At 32.8% G+C, this 20,475-nt stretch overlaps 2 protein-coding genes across 2 annotated transcripts in view; both read right to left on the bottom strand.

The window, feature by feature from the left end:
• Window positions 1-11,614: 11,614 nt before the first annotated feature.
• LOC143245480 (uncharacterized) lies at window positions 11,615-18,545 on the bottom strand. Its single transcript, XM_076491843.1, has 4 exons — window positions 18,536-18,545; window positions 16,308-16,372; window positions 15,769-15,942; window positions 11,615-14,518 (listed from the first exon to the last, which is right to left on the bottom strand). Exons 1-4 carry the CDS (start codon window positions 18,543-18,545, stop codon window positions 13,229-13,231), a joined length of 1,539 nt encoding a protein of 512 aa, XP_076347958.1. The 3' UTR covers window positions 11,615-13,228.
• The window catches only part of LOC143245479 (uncharacterized), a 9,834-nt gene continuing 5,169 nt past the window's right edge, over window positions 15,811-20,475 (bottom strand). The window contains exons 3-4 of the mRNA XM_076491842.1: window positions 20,133-20,298; window positions 15,811-15,942 (exon numbers count right to left, since the gene is read on the bottom strand). Of these exons, the coding sequence (XP_076347957.1) occupies window positions 20,161-20,298 (138 nt within the window). The 3' untranslated portion in view covers window positions 15,811-15,942; window positions 20,133-20,160. The remainder of the gene's footprint in view (window positions 15,943-20,132; window positions 20,299-20,475) is intronic.

The following is a 20,475-nucleotide window of genomic DNA, read 5'->3' as shown; positions in this document are numbered from 1 at the left end:
TTATTTGTTGGATTTTTCAAAAAGCCACATCAATGCTATATGCGCTAAATCTGAAGAGACAGGCTAGAGCGGAGGTAGATAGTTCACATTGCCACCCTGTTCCATTTCTTGTCAGACCAAATAGTAGGATTTCACCTTCACTCTTATAATGAAAACACGTGTCCAATGTATGGAGCACAGCTTATCTGGATGATGACGAAATGAATACCACAAAACATTCGTTCCAGACATCGTCATCATAACCACCATGGGTCACTTTATTACTTACAGCAAGGCTAATTCATTATTTTGTTCCTTATGGAGTAAGATAATATTCAAACGACTGTCATATCAGCTTTAGGCCTTGCAATATATAAATACATATATATACATAAGTATTTCTTTGAAGTAAACTCTATGACAAAGTACATTATCAGAATACATAAAAGTAAGAAAGAAATATACGAAGAGAAGAAAGAAACCAATACAACGTTCAATCAGTCAGATCATAATATTGAAATACAAATTTTGGTTGACATTGGCTCAACAGGTTGCTCTGAGAAGTTTTATTGCAAATAAACATGAACTTTATCATTATAAATATATATAGAGAGATTAAAAACGTACACTAACATACATTTACTGTGTTGAGCCAAAACAACAACAACTCAAAACACCGTAGATATAATTAACTAGAAGATATTAAACCTTCATTTGTCAATTGTCTATGTTTTAAGACACGTTATTCAATGGATTTATCCTATCATTTTAAACACTGCTTTATGTTGAACATCATTTTCATCACTTTCTACAAAAAACAAACAAACAAAAAACATCTTTCACTCTCACCGCTGGTGGCTAAGTAGTAAGTATTCATTCTCATAACATTAGAAACCAGGTTTCGATGATCCTGAAATGAAGAACACAACTAGCCATTCTGCAGCTTTCGTAACAATCGAATAAATCCCAATTATCATATACTAATATAAGTTATATTGTATCTTTTAATAATGCACTTTATTGATGAGCTCTGGACTGAGTGAAATGCGTCGTGTCCAATAGACACGACCGAATTAGTGTGATTTGAATACTATTATTATGTATCCTTCTAATTGTTGAAACTTTCCAAAGGACTGGCTATAAAATATAGTATTATAAGTATGGTAGGTTTAACATTCAGACATGAATACGAGTACACAAATTATAATCATGCTTCGCCAACATGATCCATAAATTAATTCACTCGTGGTTTATGATTGACGTTTATAGTCAACAAGAAGTTGAATAAACTATCATCGCACGTAAAACCGTCATTTACAAACACATTACTACAATTTTAACTCCTTGATATTTTCACTGTAAAGTTTCACCGTAAATTATTTTTATACCAAGTAACGCTTTCTGTTACAATTTTACAGAGAACAATTTAAAGTTACTCATTCTAGTTTGTATGGTGGATTTAATATGTGGAAACATTACAGGAGCTCACCTACTAGATAGAGATGATGATTTCAGAATTGTGGCTGTTATCAGGAGAAAGGCCCGGCATGGCCAAGCGTGTTAAGGCGTGCGACTCGTAATCTGAGGGTCGCGGGTTCGCATCCCTGTCGCGCCAAACATGCTCGTCCTTTCAGCCGTGGGGACATTATAATGTGACAGTCAATCCCACTATCCGTTGGTAAAGAGTAGCCCAGAGAGTTGGCGGTGGGTGGTGATGACTAGCTGCCTTCCCTCTAGTCTTACACTGCTAAATTAGGGACGGCTAGCACAGATAGCCCTCGAGTAGCTTTGTGCGAAACTCAAAAAAAACAAACAAACAAACGTTATCAGGAGAAACGGTGTATGAAACTGGCAATATGGTGACAATATCCGGGAAAATCCATGTAATATCGCCACCCAGCCCCACACAATACCTCAAGTTCCTGTTGGTCAATTTTTTGTAGTCACATAACTCGTGTTTGTGCTAACTCATTAAATAAATAAAGAAAAAAAAGAAAGAATTTAACTTACTAAGTTACTGATCACCCAGCACTTGTTATTCATGTCATATTTTCTTACTGGATAAAGTGTTGTGGGCTTAAGATGTACAGTGTTTTTTTGTTAAGGAGAAACGGTAACCATTTCAAAGGCTCAGATATTCTGGTTCTAACGGCCTGGAATACACCAGAAAGCAATGAAAGTTTGTGTTAGAAATAGAATTCAGGAAATTGAATATTGCATCTTAGTTGTCACACGTTTAAAGACACACACACTATAATCACAAATTTAGTATAGCTATAACACTAAGTAAATAACAATAAACAAACACTTAATTCGTTGTTAAAACTTAATCATATGTTGCAAGGTGTGCAGCTTACACGAACTTTGTATACAGTGTACCTATTGGACAGATATCCACTAACATGATCATTGATATCAGTACGTCTGTGCATTTATACGTTTGAAACAGTAAACTAACACGTCACGTGGTTAGTATTGTTTTAGTTAAGCACAAAACTACAGATTGGGCTATCTGTGTTGTACCCACCACCTGTATTAAAACAGGTTTTCAGTGTTTTAAGCCTTTAGACTTTCAACTGAACCAGTGGAGGATACATGGTTTGTTAATTTTCTGTATACAAATGATGAAGTGCTTTACAAAATGTATATGAATAAATAAACACCATTAACACTCAACGCATGTTTATATGTGTATCAAAATTATTTTTTTGGGTTTATATACTAAGATTGAAACTATGTCAATTTAATTCTATACAGTCTTGTATGAAACAAAAGATTTATCTTTTAATGTTACATGTCTGCTTATTCATGAAATATGAACAAAGGCAAACTTATTGTTTGAGTAAATATTTAAAAAAAAGATGAAGATGTGTTTTTGTACAATAGCTGATTCTCTGTATATATTTTGTTTTTTTGTATTTTGGTTTTCCGTATTTACAAATCTAGTTTCAGGACGAGAATACTTAACAGAGATATTTAACACTGCTTGCTGAAGTTTACTTTTCGTTGTTCCTTTGACGATGCTTGATTCACAGAATATACTTGTTTTTATTTATCATTTATAAACATGATGTCTGTACTCGTCACGCTCATTAGTTAAATAGAACTTCTACACTTCATCTTCTGATGAGACATCATTATACATCTAGTGAAGGTTCATGAAGATATGTTTTTGTTTCTAATTTTGTGTAAAGCTGCTCTCGTGAGCTGTCTATGTTATCTGTCCCTAATTTAGCAGCTACAGACTAGAGTAAACACAACTAGTTAACATCACCTACTCCCCATCATGGGGTTACGATGTTCTGTAAAATAAAAGTTTATTTTTTATTCACATAACCTCTCGGACCAATCTCGGGAATAAGAAACTTTACAGCTCCATGTCTTTTGTTGAATATTATTCATCGTATAAATATTTATCTTCATCTCTTGTCCGATCTGATGAAAATCTTTAGCTTACTCAACACAATATTTGCTCGGAAACTGCAGCTTCAAGTTCTGGATCTGGATGTTTCTTTATACATCTAAGTGGAACATCAGATGCTGTCGGTTCAAATTTGTTCAGAAAAGAAATCCAGTCAGGACTGCGACAAATAATAGATCTTTTTTCTCCGGAAGGGATCCATATTACACTTTCAACTTTACTTATGTCTAATGTTTATCTTGGATGAAGTCTTGCAGCAATACCTTGTCATCCAAAGTGCTTTGTTTAACGTTCAGAACATGATATGGTAGATACCACAAAAAATATCTTGCTTACAAAGTCAGGTATTGTCATGGACAACTATTCAATGTCCCTTTGTACCTCAGCTTAATATCTCATCTCAATAACAGTAATATGAACAGATTATCAGAAAGACAGAAAAACAACACAGAAAAATACATTAGTCGATCTAATACTGATGTTTGCCTAAGAACAGCATCGGCAATATACCAAACAACAAAGGGAACTAAAACATCCTTACTTATTTGAACTGATAAAGATCTTTACGAACCTCCTAATAGCAGCACACATCAAAGGTTCAGAATCTAGTCACATTTATAATATCTTAACACGTATGAACCTGAGCGAGATTCAAGAGCTTTCCAAAGTCTTTTTATTTGAAAGCTAGAGTTGTACAACTATAAAAAGTGAAACTAGTTTAAACATGGTGGTTTCTTCTTTGGATACTAACCTTGATCTCGATCATGGTAATCACGAGATTTTGAACATAAGTTCATCTCATCAACTTGTCATTTACATGAATATCCGAGCTGAAACAAGTCACGTCTTGACAAGTATTCTGACTGTGTGTTCTACATGACCAAAGTGTATTTTCGATTAACTTCTGTAGTCTCAGAATAAATACAAGAATATCTCTCAATCTACCAGGTTCTAACTGATCCTTACTTGTTATTCACCATCTACTACATATTTCAATCTACCAGGTTCTAACTGATCCTTACTTGTTATTCATCCTGTACTACATATCTCAATCTACCAGGTTCTAACTGATCCTTACTTGTTTATTCACCATCTACTACATATTTCAATCTACCAGGTTCTAACTTGATCCTTACTTGTTGTTCATCCTGTACTACATATCTCAATCTATCAGGTTCACAACTGATCCTTGCCTTTTGTTCATCCTGTACTACATATTTCCAATCTACCAGGTTCTCTTCTTCGATCCTTACTTGTTGTTCATCCTGTACTACATATCTCCAATCTACCAGGTTCTAACTTGAGTCCTTACTGCTTATTCACCATCTACTACATATTTCAATCTACCGGGTTCTAACTGATCCTTACTTGTTGTTCATCCTGTTACTACATATCTCAATCTACCAGGTTCTAACTGATCCTTACTTGTTGCGTTCATCCCTGTACTACATGTATCTCAATCTACAGGTTCTAACTTGATCCTTACTTGTTTATTCACCATCTACTACATGTCTCAATCTACCGGGTTCTAACTGATCCTTTACTTGTTGTTCATCCTGTACTACATGTCTCAATCTACCAGGTTCTAACTTGAGTTCTTACTTTGTTTGTTTGTCATCCCAATGTACATATCTCAATCTACCAGGTTTCTTGGTCTGATGCTTGCTTGTTATTCACCATCTACTACATATTTCCAATCTACCGGGTTTCTAACTGATCCTTACTTGTTATTCATCCTGTACTGCACTTATCTCAATCTACCAGGTTCTAACTGATCCTTACTTGTTATTCATCCTGTACTACATATCTCAATCTACCAGGTTCTAACTGATCCCTACTTGTTATTCACCATCTACTACATATCTCAATCTACCAGGTTCTAACTGATCCTTACTTGTTGTTCATCCATCTACTACATATCTTAATCTACCAGGTTCTAACCTGATCCACTTGTTGTTCATCCACTCAGCATCTCAATCTACCAGGTTCTAACTGACTCTTATTCACCATCTACTACATATCTCAATCTACCAGGTTCTAACTGGTCCTACCTGTTGGTTAAAATATAGGATGTTTTTATAGCTTTGTAAAGTTTTTTTCTGTTCCCTTTGTTGTGAATTTGAATGTATTTGTGTATAAAATTATAAAGCTACATAAATTTTCTTCAAAGAGAAATATATATGAAACTTTACATAAGGTAAGTAAGCTTATACAGTTTAAAGATGAGTTGAATTGATAATCTTATTAAAAGTTTAACATGATACCACAGTTTTTGAAAAGGTTTTGTCATCATCAGGTTTAATAATATACCTATACACTGAAATGTATATATGAAGCAAGGATGTTGCATAACTTGAGATTGCTTAAAGCATAATGTTATTTTGTTGATGCTGTTTATAATTACTATTTTACTTTTAATAAACACATTATGATTTTATTGTTGCAGTGTTTGTAAACATATTTTTTTTATATTCACCAAAAAAAAACTGTCATCAAATTGTACAGGTTTTATATTTGAATATGGTAGAAAATTGCAAGATATTGTGATGTTGCAAATATTTATTAAATAATGTTCTAGTATGTTTATTTTGTTAAAATAATGAAGATAAATAGATTGTTTAACTAAAATGACAACTGTTAAAAAAGATGAAGGCTGTCATGTGAAATTAAGGGTAATTTAAAAATTAGTAAAAAAAAAAAAACCCAAGTGAAAAAAAAAAAAAATGATACTTTGTTAGAATAATGTTGTGGTTGAAAACGTTAAGGAGTACAGCTTTTTGTATGGGTTGTAAAAGGTGTGTGGAAAAGTGTGGTACTAATGGGTTGAGTGTAATTGATCAGTTCAAAGAATCAGTTATTATTTTCCACAAGTAGACACAATTATTATCTAATGATTATTAGGGTTTAGTAACAAAAAGGAAGAGGAACATTATTTAATGTTGTTCTTGTATAAGTTTTGCTTTTTGACTGGTGGTAATAGAAATAAACTGTGGATGTTTAATCCTGATTTGTTCTTGAACAGAACTAATATAAAAAATTGTAAACTTTTAAGCATTTTAAAAGAAACTCCCACTTAGTAAGTTCAAATACATGTTATTCTACAGAAAATCAAGATTTTCTAACTTGTACTGTGCCACTTTGGAAAGTACCTGAGTTATACTAGACTTCATTTAATGTTGTTTTAAGCATTAAAACAGAAAATATAATTTCACCATTTAAAACTTTAACAACTCCTTAAGTAAACTTGATAGTCAGACATATATAGATCATATATAAATTTGTAACTTAAAAGGTGATGCATTTGATTTGTTCTCTCAAAACATATTAGTGATGTTACACTTAACATGTGGTGAAACTTGTGGTTACCATGAAACACATTCATCTGTTTAAAAGACACTGATACTGACATTCATAATGTATAAATATAACAGACTTATTAAACTTTTATACTCCAGTTGGTAATAAAACATTTTGTTGTATCATAAATTTAATACATTTAGTTTAATAACCTGACTGTATTCAAGATTACTATCTTCAAATTGACTTACCACAAAAGTATCTTATTGTAAAAGACTACTAACTATTATGGTATTATTTTGAAATAGAAACCTTAACCCCAAGCATCCTTTGAAAGGTTGACCTTTCTTCCTCAGGGACAAAATGGGTGTGGTGGTATAATCAGAGGATGTATGTTTGGTTTCAAGAGACATTTATTTTCTATGAACTATTGTAAGCATTTTATTTGGTACAATGTGCCGGCAAAAGTGTATGCAAAAGGTGTTATGGATATTTTAGTTTAGAAATGCCTAAATATGTATATATAAAATTATGCTTGGGTGTTTAAGTAAAATAAATAACACCTGGTGACTGACTGCAAAATATACTAATCAGTTATATATGAAATTATCTTAAAAAATAGTAAGTTTCAGTAAATTTGGCTTCATAAAACTAATTAATGAATAAAGTTATTTTTCTGATGAAACCAATGAATGTAGAACTGATTCCAGGATCTATGTTTAATTATGAAAGGTTTAACAGTAATTAGATGAGCAATTCCAAGTAATACTAAACTTTCAGATAGAATTTCTCTTATTATTACCTATCAGTTTAAACTCAAACATTTCATGGATTCAGAAACATTTTATCTTTACAACTTGATCATTGTTCTAAACAGATATTTCATGAGTTCTTGTTACCTCCTTCCAGAAAAATAGAACTCTGGTACCCTTGTTCACAGAAAAGTGAATAACATCCTACTCAAAAAATGATTGCTGTCCATGCAATAAAGCCCTTGTCAAACCTGCAAGTTCATATAAACCACTAACTCATTTTCTGAATAACAAAGAAACTTTATATGAAGAAATCACTTGTGAAACAAAACACCATTTTTTTACACAGTGTAAGCAGTCATCAATAATTAGGACATGAAAACCTTTAGAGAACATTTCAACAACCATAAATCTATTAACACTGAAAATGATCTCTCAGTTGCTCAAAACTTTACCAACCCACTTTGGTTATAGGATTTACCATTTCATTTACATCAATACTTCTTGAACCTATGTGTTTTTCTATCATGAAGGATATGTTTAAAATGCTTTACATTTCAACAACCAACTATTAGAGCTGTAAGAATTATTGTTGCTCTCTTGTTACTCTGAATGTTTACTGAGAGTAAATATGATAAAACTTGTTTTAATATTTTTGAGTGATAATATAATCATTTTAACAATCCACTTAACTCTACATACAATAGTAATTCTTGTGTGTCTACTCATGAGTTTTCGCTTGCCACTATCCTTGAACTATTTCTCACCTAAATCACATGTTTTGACATGAATTGCACAAGACATATGTCATCCACCAATAGGAAGGTGATGCATCCTCCATGCTCATGGGTCCTCACATGAACTTGCACTTGAAATTATCTTTATTCTTAATTTAGGCATATTCATTTTTTTAATTTTGAAAGAATTTGTGCAATCTTTGTGATTGATATATTAATCTATAAGTTACTATATTTTGATAATATCTAATGACTCCATGAAATTTATACTTGTTTCTTTTCATGGTTTCTGTGCAAGTGAGATCTATTTGTGTGTACACCCTTTTCTCTGTCATTTACTTCCCAGTCTTCCATACATGACTTCATTGCTCCACTCATTTGCCACGAGGTCTCAAGATGCTCTTTTTTTTGGAGCCTGGGTGGAATTTCTTGCCAATCATTTTATCATGTCTTTACTCTATCATCTTTACTGTTCTTTGACCCATGTACACTTGTTATTTCATCATTTTTTTTCACTCTCTCTGCCTCTTCTGACCATACATTTCCAGGTTATCCTTTGTCTATTCTACTGGTAGCTACCTCTAACCTTTGAACCTTGTTGACTTGGTTCCTGTTGAATTGTTTTTATCTTTTATACTCACTTCATAACCGACCTTTGCATCACTTTGTTTCTACCCTTGTCTGTCATCTCTTCCTCCTATTCCTCTTTCCCTATTTTTTCTTCTGTTTTCTGATCCTCAGCACCATTGTCCCAATGACACAATGTCAGAGCTCTTGGTTTTAAATGCCTCATAGAATGTTATTTTTCCTTTGTGTTACTGTTTCCACCTCTTGTTGAACCCTGAATCCTGGAGACTGATATCTTCTCTTGTACTTCTCTTAACCACTTCTGATGATTCCCTTGTTCTAAATAAAGGAGTTTCACTGTCTCAAATACTTACATCTTTTAAGAGAATCAGGAACAGAATATTAATGTTTAAATATTTAAGTTGATTCCTGGTAAGTCTGATATTAAAACAGATCACAAAATAACTGTGTACAACTTTTAATTTTCAGTGTTCATTATATTAGATATATTTGACTGAAAAAAAAATCACACTTTTTTATCCTTGAGCAAATAACAATAAACACGAACTGCTATATATACACTAGTCTTAACAAACTGGATCATTTTACTACACTGTTTAAAGTTTTTGCAAGTCGTTAAAATTTAGTTATATTTGCATGTACAATAAAAAACTTGTATATCTTATTTAATTTGACCTTGCATTATTTAAATACACTACTGGATTGAATATCCACTATTTTCTCTCTCTGTGATCAAGGAAATTTCAAGCTTACTTTTAAGACCTTTTTTTTTTTCTTCTATTTTAGCATTCAAACCAAATGGCCCCATTAACTAATACTTCAAAGCATTTGAATTACTTTCTATTACCTGTTCAGTAGATCAAAGTTCAATCTTTAAGAACTAATGGTTAAAACATAAAGTTATGCAAAATTACAATAAAAAATAGAGAACACAATAAGTTTAGCAAATGTGACTGATGTTAATTAGTTACCACTATGAAAATACCTGATGTTAATGTGTCTTTAATCCTGAAACTTTAACTGTAGAGAAAATACAAATTTAGTTTCCTCTTAACTACCATGTACATGTGAAATTCCATGAATTACTCAACTAATAAGTAATAATGCCAGCACGGGTGAAACTGACAGACTAAAGACTTGGGGGTTTGAGAAACTTTGATTTAAAGAATAGTTCACAGTAATACAAGTTCTTATTTATTCTAAGTAAGAATGTTCCTATTTTCAGTTCAACTTTTGTTAGTTCTCAGATACACTCACTGATTCTTCAACAATACTTTCAATGATACAAACAGACTATACCCATGAAATATTCACCTGTTTAATGCCAGTTACTTGGATAATTAAAGAAAACAACATTCTCATTGTTTAAATATTTAGTATTAACCATTACAAGTTAACCAGAATAAAAAAACAACTAAATTCGTGATCTTTGGTTAAAACCTTATATAAGAGAATAAATTCAAGCACCAATAACATTTTTCATCACAGTAAACATACTAGACTCACAAACAATGGTTCACATTTTTCATTAAAAAAAACTTAAGAAAGGAACTGTGTTTTCTTCTCTTATGTGTTGTATTCCACACCACTAGTTACAAAACCATACACTATCTATCTAAGTAAAAAGATAGCAGGAAAAAGCTACCTCAGAGTCTTGAAATGGAGAGCCTGAAACTTATTCAATAATCTATTTTAAGGTATAGTTAAAGATTTAATAGTGTATAGCACGGTTTTTCAGTGTAAACTGTAGGCTAAACTATGGATATAAGGATGTAGGAAATACATCTTGTCTCCCCTAGTGTGGCAGTGTTCAATAACTATTCAATATAGTGGTCACAGTTCCTGTAAGCCACTGGAACATATTCTACTTTAAAGTTCCAGGTAATACATGAAATTAAGATGTGAAATTAAAATAATAGTAGAGTGATGAGTGGATGAATTATTAAACCATGGCTTTCCTTCCTACAAGTACAACATTTTGCTGTTCTTTAGAGAGAGATAATAACTTTAATTTTAAAGTAGAAAAGTAAATACAGGTAACACACTTCATTCAGGTAACTTTCAATAGTGAATGTCCATAAAATGATAACATAAAAATTGGTCAAACTCAGAGGTAAATAAATAAGAAATAAAATGGTGCTGGAAAGAAGCATGCCATCAAACAGAATCATTGATTTAAAGTTACTGATAAAAAAGTTTTACACTAATTAGCACCTCTAAGTCTAAATTAATATGTTCAAGTTCAGATTATATTACAGCACAAGTAGTCATCTATAACCAGTTAGAATCATCTCAGTAAATATTATAATTATAAGTATGTTTATGTAAGTTTATCTTTTATTATTCATTACGGCTTATTGATTTTCTTTTCAACACAAAAAAATTATTTAATGCTTAGTTGAAAGTTAAAATGTTATACATTATTTCACAGAACTTGACTTCTCACAATGGTTCAATGTAATGTATTCTGTTTGTGAATGATAAAACTACAGCTTAAAGCCTTTGTAAACCTTAAAAGTTTCATAACTTACATTCTAGTAGTTTCTGTAGTTTTAACAAAGGTCCTCTTTATAAACAGATACAACTACCTTATTCTTTTATTAAGGTTCACTCAATCTCTTACATATGACTGTTTCACTATGATGCCCAAAAGTTTTGAGGCATTTAAAATGCTGAGGAAACCTTATGTTGGGTTTGATGTTCCCTGAGAAATGAACTGAAGTCTACTAGACTTTTACACAGAAGAAAATTACACATGCAAGATAAAAGAAAAAAAAAATACACCCATCTCTTTACAAGATATTGTAAAAATTGTAGGATAGGATCTAATGTAGACATTCTTTCAAAATTTTCTTTTATCCTGAGAAAAATTACATCACAGACAAGTCAACCACTGTGAATTCCAAATACATATAAACAATATTACAGTAGATTAATATATCATCCAGGTAAATATGTTAGATTCTGAGACATATTACCAGACATCACTAACGTTGCAACTCCACTAGAGCCATAACAATCTTGTACATTCTTGTCTTCCTGTTGAAAGTTATTCTTCTGTGGACTAACCTGTAAAAGCTGACCTGTGCTGGTTAACAGGTAATACTGTGGTCCTCCAGTGGAATTGCAAGCTGGCTGGGTCAATATATTCTCTTCCCCAGAAGACTGTACCAGTTGTGTTTCTGTGGCAGAGTATGGTGGCTGCTGAATAGTGTTATTGTGCACTACAGGTAATGATGTCACTGTGTTCACCATCTGAGTGTTATCTAAGACAGAGAGTTGGGGAACAGGATTTACAACTGTTTGGTTATTTATCATTGAAATCTGAGGCACTCCACTAACAATCTGTTGGTCATTCACCACAGAAATCTGTGGTATTCCACTAACAACCTGCTGGTTTTCCACAAGAGAAATTTGGGGAATACCACCAACAACCTTTTGGTTTTCTATCAGGGAAAGCTGGGGTATTTCATTAATTATCTGCTGATTGTCTATTATAGGAAGCTGAGATAGTCCACTGACAATATGTTGACTGTTCATAACAGGAAGCTGAGATGCTGCATTTACTACTTGTGAACTGTTCACAACAGGCAACTGAGAAAATGGGCTTCTAACCACAGACAACTGCTGTACAACAGGAACCTGGCTTGACAGCTCTGCAGACCTGACTTCCGAGGTCAGCTGTTGTGAAGAAGATCTAATGACGGAAACCTGTTTTGCTGCAGGTTTAAGTGTATACATGCCAGGGCGTTGTTGGCAAGGTAAAACATTAGTTGCATTTCTACTTGGCATGACAAAGACTGTACTCCTTGGTGTGTTTGTGTTAGTGGATATAACATTACTCACTACTGGACTGGAAACTTGCAGATAAACTGCTTGTTTTTCTAATGAGCCAGGTGACGATGTTGCACACAACTGATGTTCTAAAGGCGGGGAACAAAGAAGATTTCTTTTATCCTCAAAGTCAGCATTAGCCTTTACCCCATCAGAAAAAGTCTGAGTAAGGGAATTCAGTGGAACACACTGTTTAATCACAGAACCTGTTGTGCACAGCTTTAACTGATGGTTACTACGAGCAGGTAGACTGTTATTTCTACAAACAGCTGTTGAACTGTAATGAGTTTTGTTCTGTTTCAAAACAGGTGCTCGGGGTGGTGGTTCAGAGGTTTTTAATGGTATCTGATGAGACTGTTTTGTTGAATTTACAAGAGAAGACTTTGAACCATTTATAACCTTATGCAATTCTGAAACACAACCTGCCTGCGTAATGACTGAAGTAGTAATTTTATCAGATTTTATAGGTGACGACGATGCACATGTAGCAACAGAAGAAATTCCGCTGACTGTTTTTGGCATTAGTGTGAGAACAAGTTTAGTGCCTTCACTGGTTGCTATGGTTGAAATCTTGGTCCCGTTGTGCTGCAGCAGTTCTGATAAAGGAATACTGATAGCGCTTACGATAGTGACTCGCTTGAAGAAACCTTTGTGGTGACTGGTTGGATGTTAGGAGCTGTGGCTCTGGGCTTAGTCGAAGAAACGGTTGTGGAAAACAGATTCAAAGAATTTGACTGCTGAATTTGTTCAGCAGTTGCTACATTAGTCACTACCTTTGAGTGACTTGGAGATTTTGTCACTGTACTGTTATCTGAGCTATTACCAGTGTTAGTGCTGGGAATAGAGTCTGAAACATTTTGAGGATTAGATCGACCGTCGTTGTTGCGAACAATTTGAAAGTACATTTTTCCACTTTTAGGCTCCACAACTGGTACAAGCATAAAGACGGAATTATTAGATTGAGAAGAAGTTTTGTTGGAATGTGTCAAAGTTCCTGAATCAGATGGAGAATTTCTTGACTTGAAAAACTTTTTAGGTTGCCACTGTTTATTGGAGGAGCTAGTTACTGTTACCTTTGCTGAAGATTCTGAACTCTGATGTATTTTCATGACTGAGGAACCAGTCTGCTTTGTTTCATTTGAAGAAACCACTATTTTATTTTTTTCAGGTGTGGTGTTCCACGAGAAACAAGATGCAGAAGAATTGACACTGTAAGGGCTTGTATAAGAAGTTCTATTATTAGTTGATTTCAATAAGTTATTATTGGAATTACTTGCCTCTGCAATATACCTGTTAGTCTTACTGATGATATTTGGTTTTAAGTTACTCAAAATGCCTTTAAATGTAGTAATATTAGATGGAAAAGGCAAAGAGCAACTGATGCTAGTCTTAGATTCTTCTAGTTTTATATGACTAGATTTTGAATCTTCTTTAGTGATAGACTTTACAGAATCCAGTTTTTTGTCCCCAGTGTTTTCCACTCTACATACAATTTCCTGATCTGTCTGCTCAATATTTTGTGATTGAGTGGAAAACCTAGGAATTTTTTCAGTAAGAATTTCCTCATCCAAGTAAGGCAAACGTAGCTTCCTTACACGACCTCTGGAACTGACAGAAACTTGTAATGGGTTCATCTTCTCTCTGGATGAACAATTTTCCTCCATCTTTCTGTGATTTCTTGGTTTTGTGACTTTACCACAAAGAACATCCTCATGAAGATCCAGTCTTCTTAGCTTCCTCTTACGTCCTCTAGAACTAACAGATACTTCATAAGAATCAGATATATATTCCAACTCATTTTTCCCTCTCCTTCCTGTTTTGATGACAGTAGATTCATCTTCAGAGACAGATGAGCTTCCACTACTGTCTTCTTGTTCATTAAGTCCATTATTCCAAACACCAGGGTGCATCTGAACAAGATTAACATAAAGATGTTAAAACTGTACAAAAACAATATAGTACTGGTATTCACTGCTTTCATACCTTGCAATATATCCAAGAAAATTTCATATCATGTTCTAAGTATAACATATCTTATGTTTTAATGGGTTGGAAGTAGCAGTATGGCTTGTTAAATTTAACATATCTTATGTTTTAATGGGTTGGAAGTAGCAGTATGGCTTGTTAAATTTAACATATCTTATGTTTTAATGGGTTGGAAGTAGCAGTATGGCTTGTTAAATTTGTTCAGAAAGATAAATTTGGTTATAATATTAAACCACAACATACTTGGAAACTTTATAACAATGTCTCTTCAAAAATTCAAGACAAGCTTCTCAAGAAAAATCAAAAGACTTTCCTTTATTTTCAGTGTTGTAATTTTGCACTTTTTTAATATACTATATTAAAAAAAACAAAGATGCTCATTAGTAATAACAACAATATTTCAAATGTACTTTCTTGCTTTATGATTTTATAAATATTTTGTAAATTAAAATGCTCTAAATTTAAGCAAAACATACATACATACATACATACTTCATTTACTTTCCACAAATAATCACTCACCATGCCTGGAAGTTATATTTAAATCTTTTTATATGAACACTTTCTGATAAATTCAATAAAGGAGTTCAGCCAACTATTAGTCAATTTAAGTAGAAAACTACAGGGTGTTCAGAAAGTCACTGTGCAGTTTTGTCTGTTAACAAATATATAAGTGCACAGTGACTTTCCAAACACCCTGTATTTCTCCGACCCCTCAAACATTTAAATAAAATTGTGATGATAAAAAAACAAAACAAAAACGAATTCATCCCAAAAAACTGTGTATGCAGCAAAATACAAAATATGACAGTCTGATCTGTTTTGGATTTTGCATAAAGCTGCATGAGGGCTATTTCCACTAATTGTCCCTATTTTATCAGTGAAAGACTAGAAGGGAAGATGGCTAGTCCTCATCACCCACTGCCAACCCTATGGTTACTCTTTTACCAAAGTTCCTGAATAAGATGGAGAATTTCTTGAGTTGAAAAACTTTTTAGGTTGCCACTGTTTATTGGAGGAGCTAGTTACTGTCACCTTATAATGTTCCATGGTTGAAAAAGTGAGCATGTTTGGTGGGATGAAGATTCAAAACTACAGCCAGCAGATTGTAAGTGAAACACCTTAACCACCTGACCATTTCAGGCTCAAACTATGATAGAATGCATTCAAATACCTCATTATTTTTAGACGCTTGTTTCTGAAAGTCCTCCCATTCTTTTTTTTTAAGCTGTACTCTGATTCTTCGTTCAGTCAGATGCAATTTTGTTTCCCGTGGCTCTACTTCAGCTAACAGTGCACGTAACTGATTACAAAGATGAGTTTCACAGACATTTTTCCGACTTTTACCCTGTCAAAAAAGTTATCTTAATATGAAAACATTTAATATACATGACTGAAAAAAACAACATAATTTTCTTCACTATTTAAGAAATAATAACTTAATCAATCAAACAGGTTATTTTTCAACAAATATAAAAGTACAATTGCAGAAATTATCCAAAGACACACTATATCATCACCACATAATTATCTTTCTTTAACAAAGAGCTTCACAATTCTGATAACTTACACAGAATATGAAAAACATAACAAAACATGAATACTGGTGTGTGTGTGTTTGTTTTCTTATAGCAAAGCCACATCAGACTATCTGCTGAGTCCACTGAGGGGAATTAAACCTCTGATTTTAGCATTGTAAATCCACAGACTTACCGCTGTACCAGCGGGGGACAGGAATATTGGTATGGGCAGATAAAACCAATTATGACAACTGAAGGCTATTCAAGAAAAAGAAAGTTACTGAATAACTTAATCAAAAAATGTCTAAAATCCTACAAGATGTCTCTGGAAAGCTATACTATAGCCCTAAACAGGCTTACCTAAGTACAAAAAAATAAAGCTTCAAAAGCAAACATTATACAAAAGTTATATACTGATAGCCTTTCCTCTGCAACAGTAGTGTGTACTTCTTGTGCAAGATTTTCTGTTGTATAATCTCATTTTTGCTACAGTTTCAAAGGTACAAACAGGTTGTTTGTGATTTCACAGAAGAATCCTTCACTTTATGACATCATATTCATTCATCTTTTAACAACATTCAAAAATCACCAGTACAACACTTTTAGGCTTACTGATCTTGATTATCTGATTTATTAATCATATTTGTGTATGATAAATTTTACACAAAAACAATATTCAAAATTTATTTGGAATAAATCTCAGAACATCTCAAACATTCATTGCTTTAGGTTTTGTTCTTTTTTCAGATGATTTAAAAAGAAATCTCTTGTACAAGCGAAAGCCTAATTTATCTTTTTTTTCTTTCATGGCTAAATAGTGATATCCAGCTGAAGGAGACCCAGAAGTTTTGCTAAAACTTCTGAGAAGCATGTTATCCTGATGAAGATATGCAGTAGTAATACGATCTACACACCTCTTGATGACGAAACCCACTTGAAATAAAATGAATCTCAAAATGGCTGGTATGGGTATCAACAGTTTTATTGATAAGCAGAAAACAATGTTTTGGCATTCCTAGGTCATCTTCAGGTTGATAAAGATGATCTAGAAAGTCGAAATATTGTTTTCTGCTTTTCAATAAAAGCGTTAACACCCATACCAGCATTTCTGAGATATACACAACATCTAACCATTAGAAAATAGAGAGATTCCTCTGGGATGCTGTATACGCATAGCCGAGACAAATGTATCTGCATGGGGTATTGGAAAAGAAGGTTAGTGCATGTCATACACTCAATGCCATAATGAAGTAAAAGGGTTAAATAAACACTAGAGTAAAAATAGAATCAAAAATAAAAATAAAAAAGAGAAACAGATTTCCCAACTTTCTGCTTTACCTTTTAGTGAATTTCGAGACACACATAGAGATGAGATAATAATGAAGAGATCAGAAATTATTCTGTTTCCATTTATGTGAAACAGCAACAAAAAAACCCAAACTAAAAAGCACAGATCATCTTTTAACAGTTAAGGGAATACATTAACAAAAATATAAAACAAAATAATTGAAATACTTAAAGTTTACTAGCAGTGAAAATTAAATGATAGAGAGATTAAGGTTTGATTTGAAATTTGTGTAATGCTACACAAGGGATATCTGTGTTAGTCTTCCCAAATTTAACAGCAATAGACTAAGGTGAAGGTAGCTAGTCAACACCACCCTGTTGTCAACTGTTGGACTACTCTTTCACCTAAAGACAGTGGAATTTAACTACAATATTATAATGTTCCAATAGTTGAAAGTATAAGCACATTTGATGCCAAACGGATTTGAAACCGAGACCAACAGATTGCAATTTGAGTGCCCTAACCACCAAGACATGAAAAGAGAGGATAAGAAATATCAAAAGTCTCAAACTGGTGTATAATAATGCCACACTTATACTATGTTGGGTTCCCATGTTGTGTAAAACATCAAACAAACACCACTTTACTTCCAGTGCAAGATTCTCTACAACCAAGAATTTGTTAATCCTGTTGGGTGTAAAGGTTTGAAATATGCTCAAGAGTAATTAGGTTAATAATGTACGAGTAACAAAGAAAGAGCTGGTATTTGTTAAAATTCCAGCAAATACCAAAAGGAGAATTAAAGATTTTGAGATTAAAACAGAAACTTGATATTAGTAACCTTTACAGTAGCCTTCCTATTTACTTAAATTATAGTCTTTCATTAACAATTTCAATGTTATTATGAGAATTCTAGTACATTAATTCACTGTGTTAGTAAACAAAGATGCTTCTGCCATAATGTTACTCATAAATATTACCACTGTTTCAGAATAAAATAATTAATACAAACTATGCATGTTTTACTTGCAAACACATTACTGCTACACAACCAGTGTATTTTCTAATATCTAAAGAATATCCTGGGGAATAAATTCAGCCCCTAAGTTGTAGATTCATGGCAAAGCTACTACCTGCTGCCATTTGCAATTTTAAACAATTGCCCAGAAAAAAGAAGTTAACCAGCAGCACATTGGTAAATTGACTGTTACTCTTATAACAAACTTAGAACACAGAGTGAGAGGATTATTTTTCTGAAAATAGTTATATAAATCACATTTGTGGGCCAAATCTGATCCAAAGGTTGTTATTATGAAATTTGAGAAAATACAAGAAAATAAATTAAACACTATACTTGTTCTTACAAATAGCAGTAATTTTTCAAATAGAAAAAGTGAATTTCAGTGTTAAAAATAGTATTGTTTTAATATTTTCTTCGGCAAACAGTTAATAAATTATCTAGTATCTTGCATACATCAAACTTAAGCTCTTACTTTCTATAATAACTACATAGCATTATTTTACACAGACAAGTACTTGTAACATAGTTATTTCTTTAATGTATATTACATTTAAGGATGTCTCCAAAATATGTATTTTGGGTCATGTGTTTAAATGCTTATATACTAAGATATACCTAACCGTTATTTTCTGTTTAAGGAATTCTTAAGTTTGAACATGGGAAAATTGTGAATTATTCAACAAACAAAAATTATCGAGTGTTGGCACAAGACAATAAGTGTGGTACAGATAAATTCAGCTCAGCTTGTGGTGTTGTGGATGTACCAATTACGAGAACAATTTCTCAGACTGTGACCAAATTTGTTACAACAGATACTGTTCATCGCCAGCATAAAAAGGCTATTGTGGCAGAAGGAAAACTTCTCACAGTGCTGAAAATGTGGGAACAGTAAGAAATGCAGTAAACCATTGCCCAACAACTACCTACAAAGCCAAACATCTGTTCACTACATTCTCAGGAACAAATTACATGAATTTCCTTGCACAGTGGTTCCAGCAGGACAAGGCAACCCCTCAACAAAGAAAACAAGATGTTACCTTCATGGAAAATTCCCACATTGACAGATTTCTCTTTATGAAGACATGAAATGGCCTAAATACACACCTCATCCATCACTTCAATACTTATTTTTATGGATTTTCTAAAAGACAGAATTCATGTTAACTCCAAGCCTTGGACCACTGATGAACTAAAGGACAATGTCTGTTACCACAAGTTTCAAAACATCTCCCTAGAAACATGAACAACATGATAGTCAAAAAAATAGGCTGTTATCAATAAATGTCGAGACTTCATTGAAAAGATGGTGTGAAAATGCATTATGGGAACATAAATTTTATCATTAGTCTCTAAATAAATGCTTTCATTATTAAGTAATCCCCATACTTTGTACCTTTTCGGGCCACATTAAAATGTGTGTAGTCTTCTGGGACACCACATAAAATAGCATTTAAGTTTTTCTTAACTAAACATAAACTCGTGTGTTCTACATTAATTACATTTTTACATAAATACTTGTTACTTGGTTACTTACTCAAAAATGTAAATTATTTAAATTTTTATGTAAGCTCTAATAAACTATTTTAGCAATAATGTTCCTTTTCAATTTGTGAACAGTTAAAAAAAACAGCAGTAAATTTCCACATCAGTTCAATTATCATGATGTCAAATGTAATACTGTAATATTGTGAAGTGTGAATAAATATTACCTTGCCCTTTTTTGGTGATTCATTATTTTCAAAATTCGAGAGCAATTTCCCGTAAACATTCAACACTGTGTGCAACTAGTTTAAATTTCTTAATGTTGGGCTCTATGCTACATGTATGAGATTCTTTCTTTTCTTCTTTGGTACTTTTCAGCTCATATACTTCTTTCTGCATGAAAATAAATAAATATAACACTTAGAAGAAAAATTCAACAGCATTTGTTCAACTACCAAAATACTAAGACTTAATAACTACAAATATATGCATATCAAGGAAAAAATAAGGCAAAAGTTTGGGAAAAATAGGACATAACTGACAACTATCAGGGTGTTAGAATGACATTAC

Source organism: Tachypleus tridentatus, chromosome 2, assembly GCF_004210375.1.
Source record: "Tachypleus tridentatus isolate NWPU-2018 chromosome 2, ASM421037v1, whole genome shotgun sequence".
Lineage (NCBI taxonomy): Eukaryota > Metazoa > Arthropoda > Merostomata > Xiphosura > Limulidae > Tachypleus > Tachypleus tridentatus.
The sequence above is the reverse complement of the archived record's forward strand: the minus strand, read 5'-3'. Positions and strand labels throughout refer to the sequence as shown.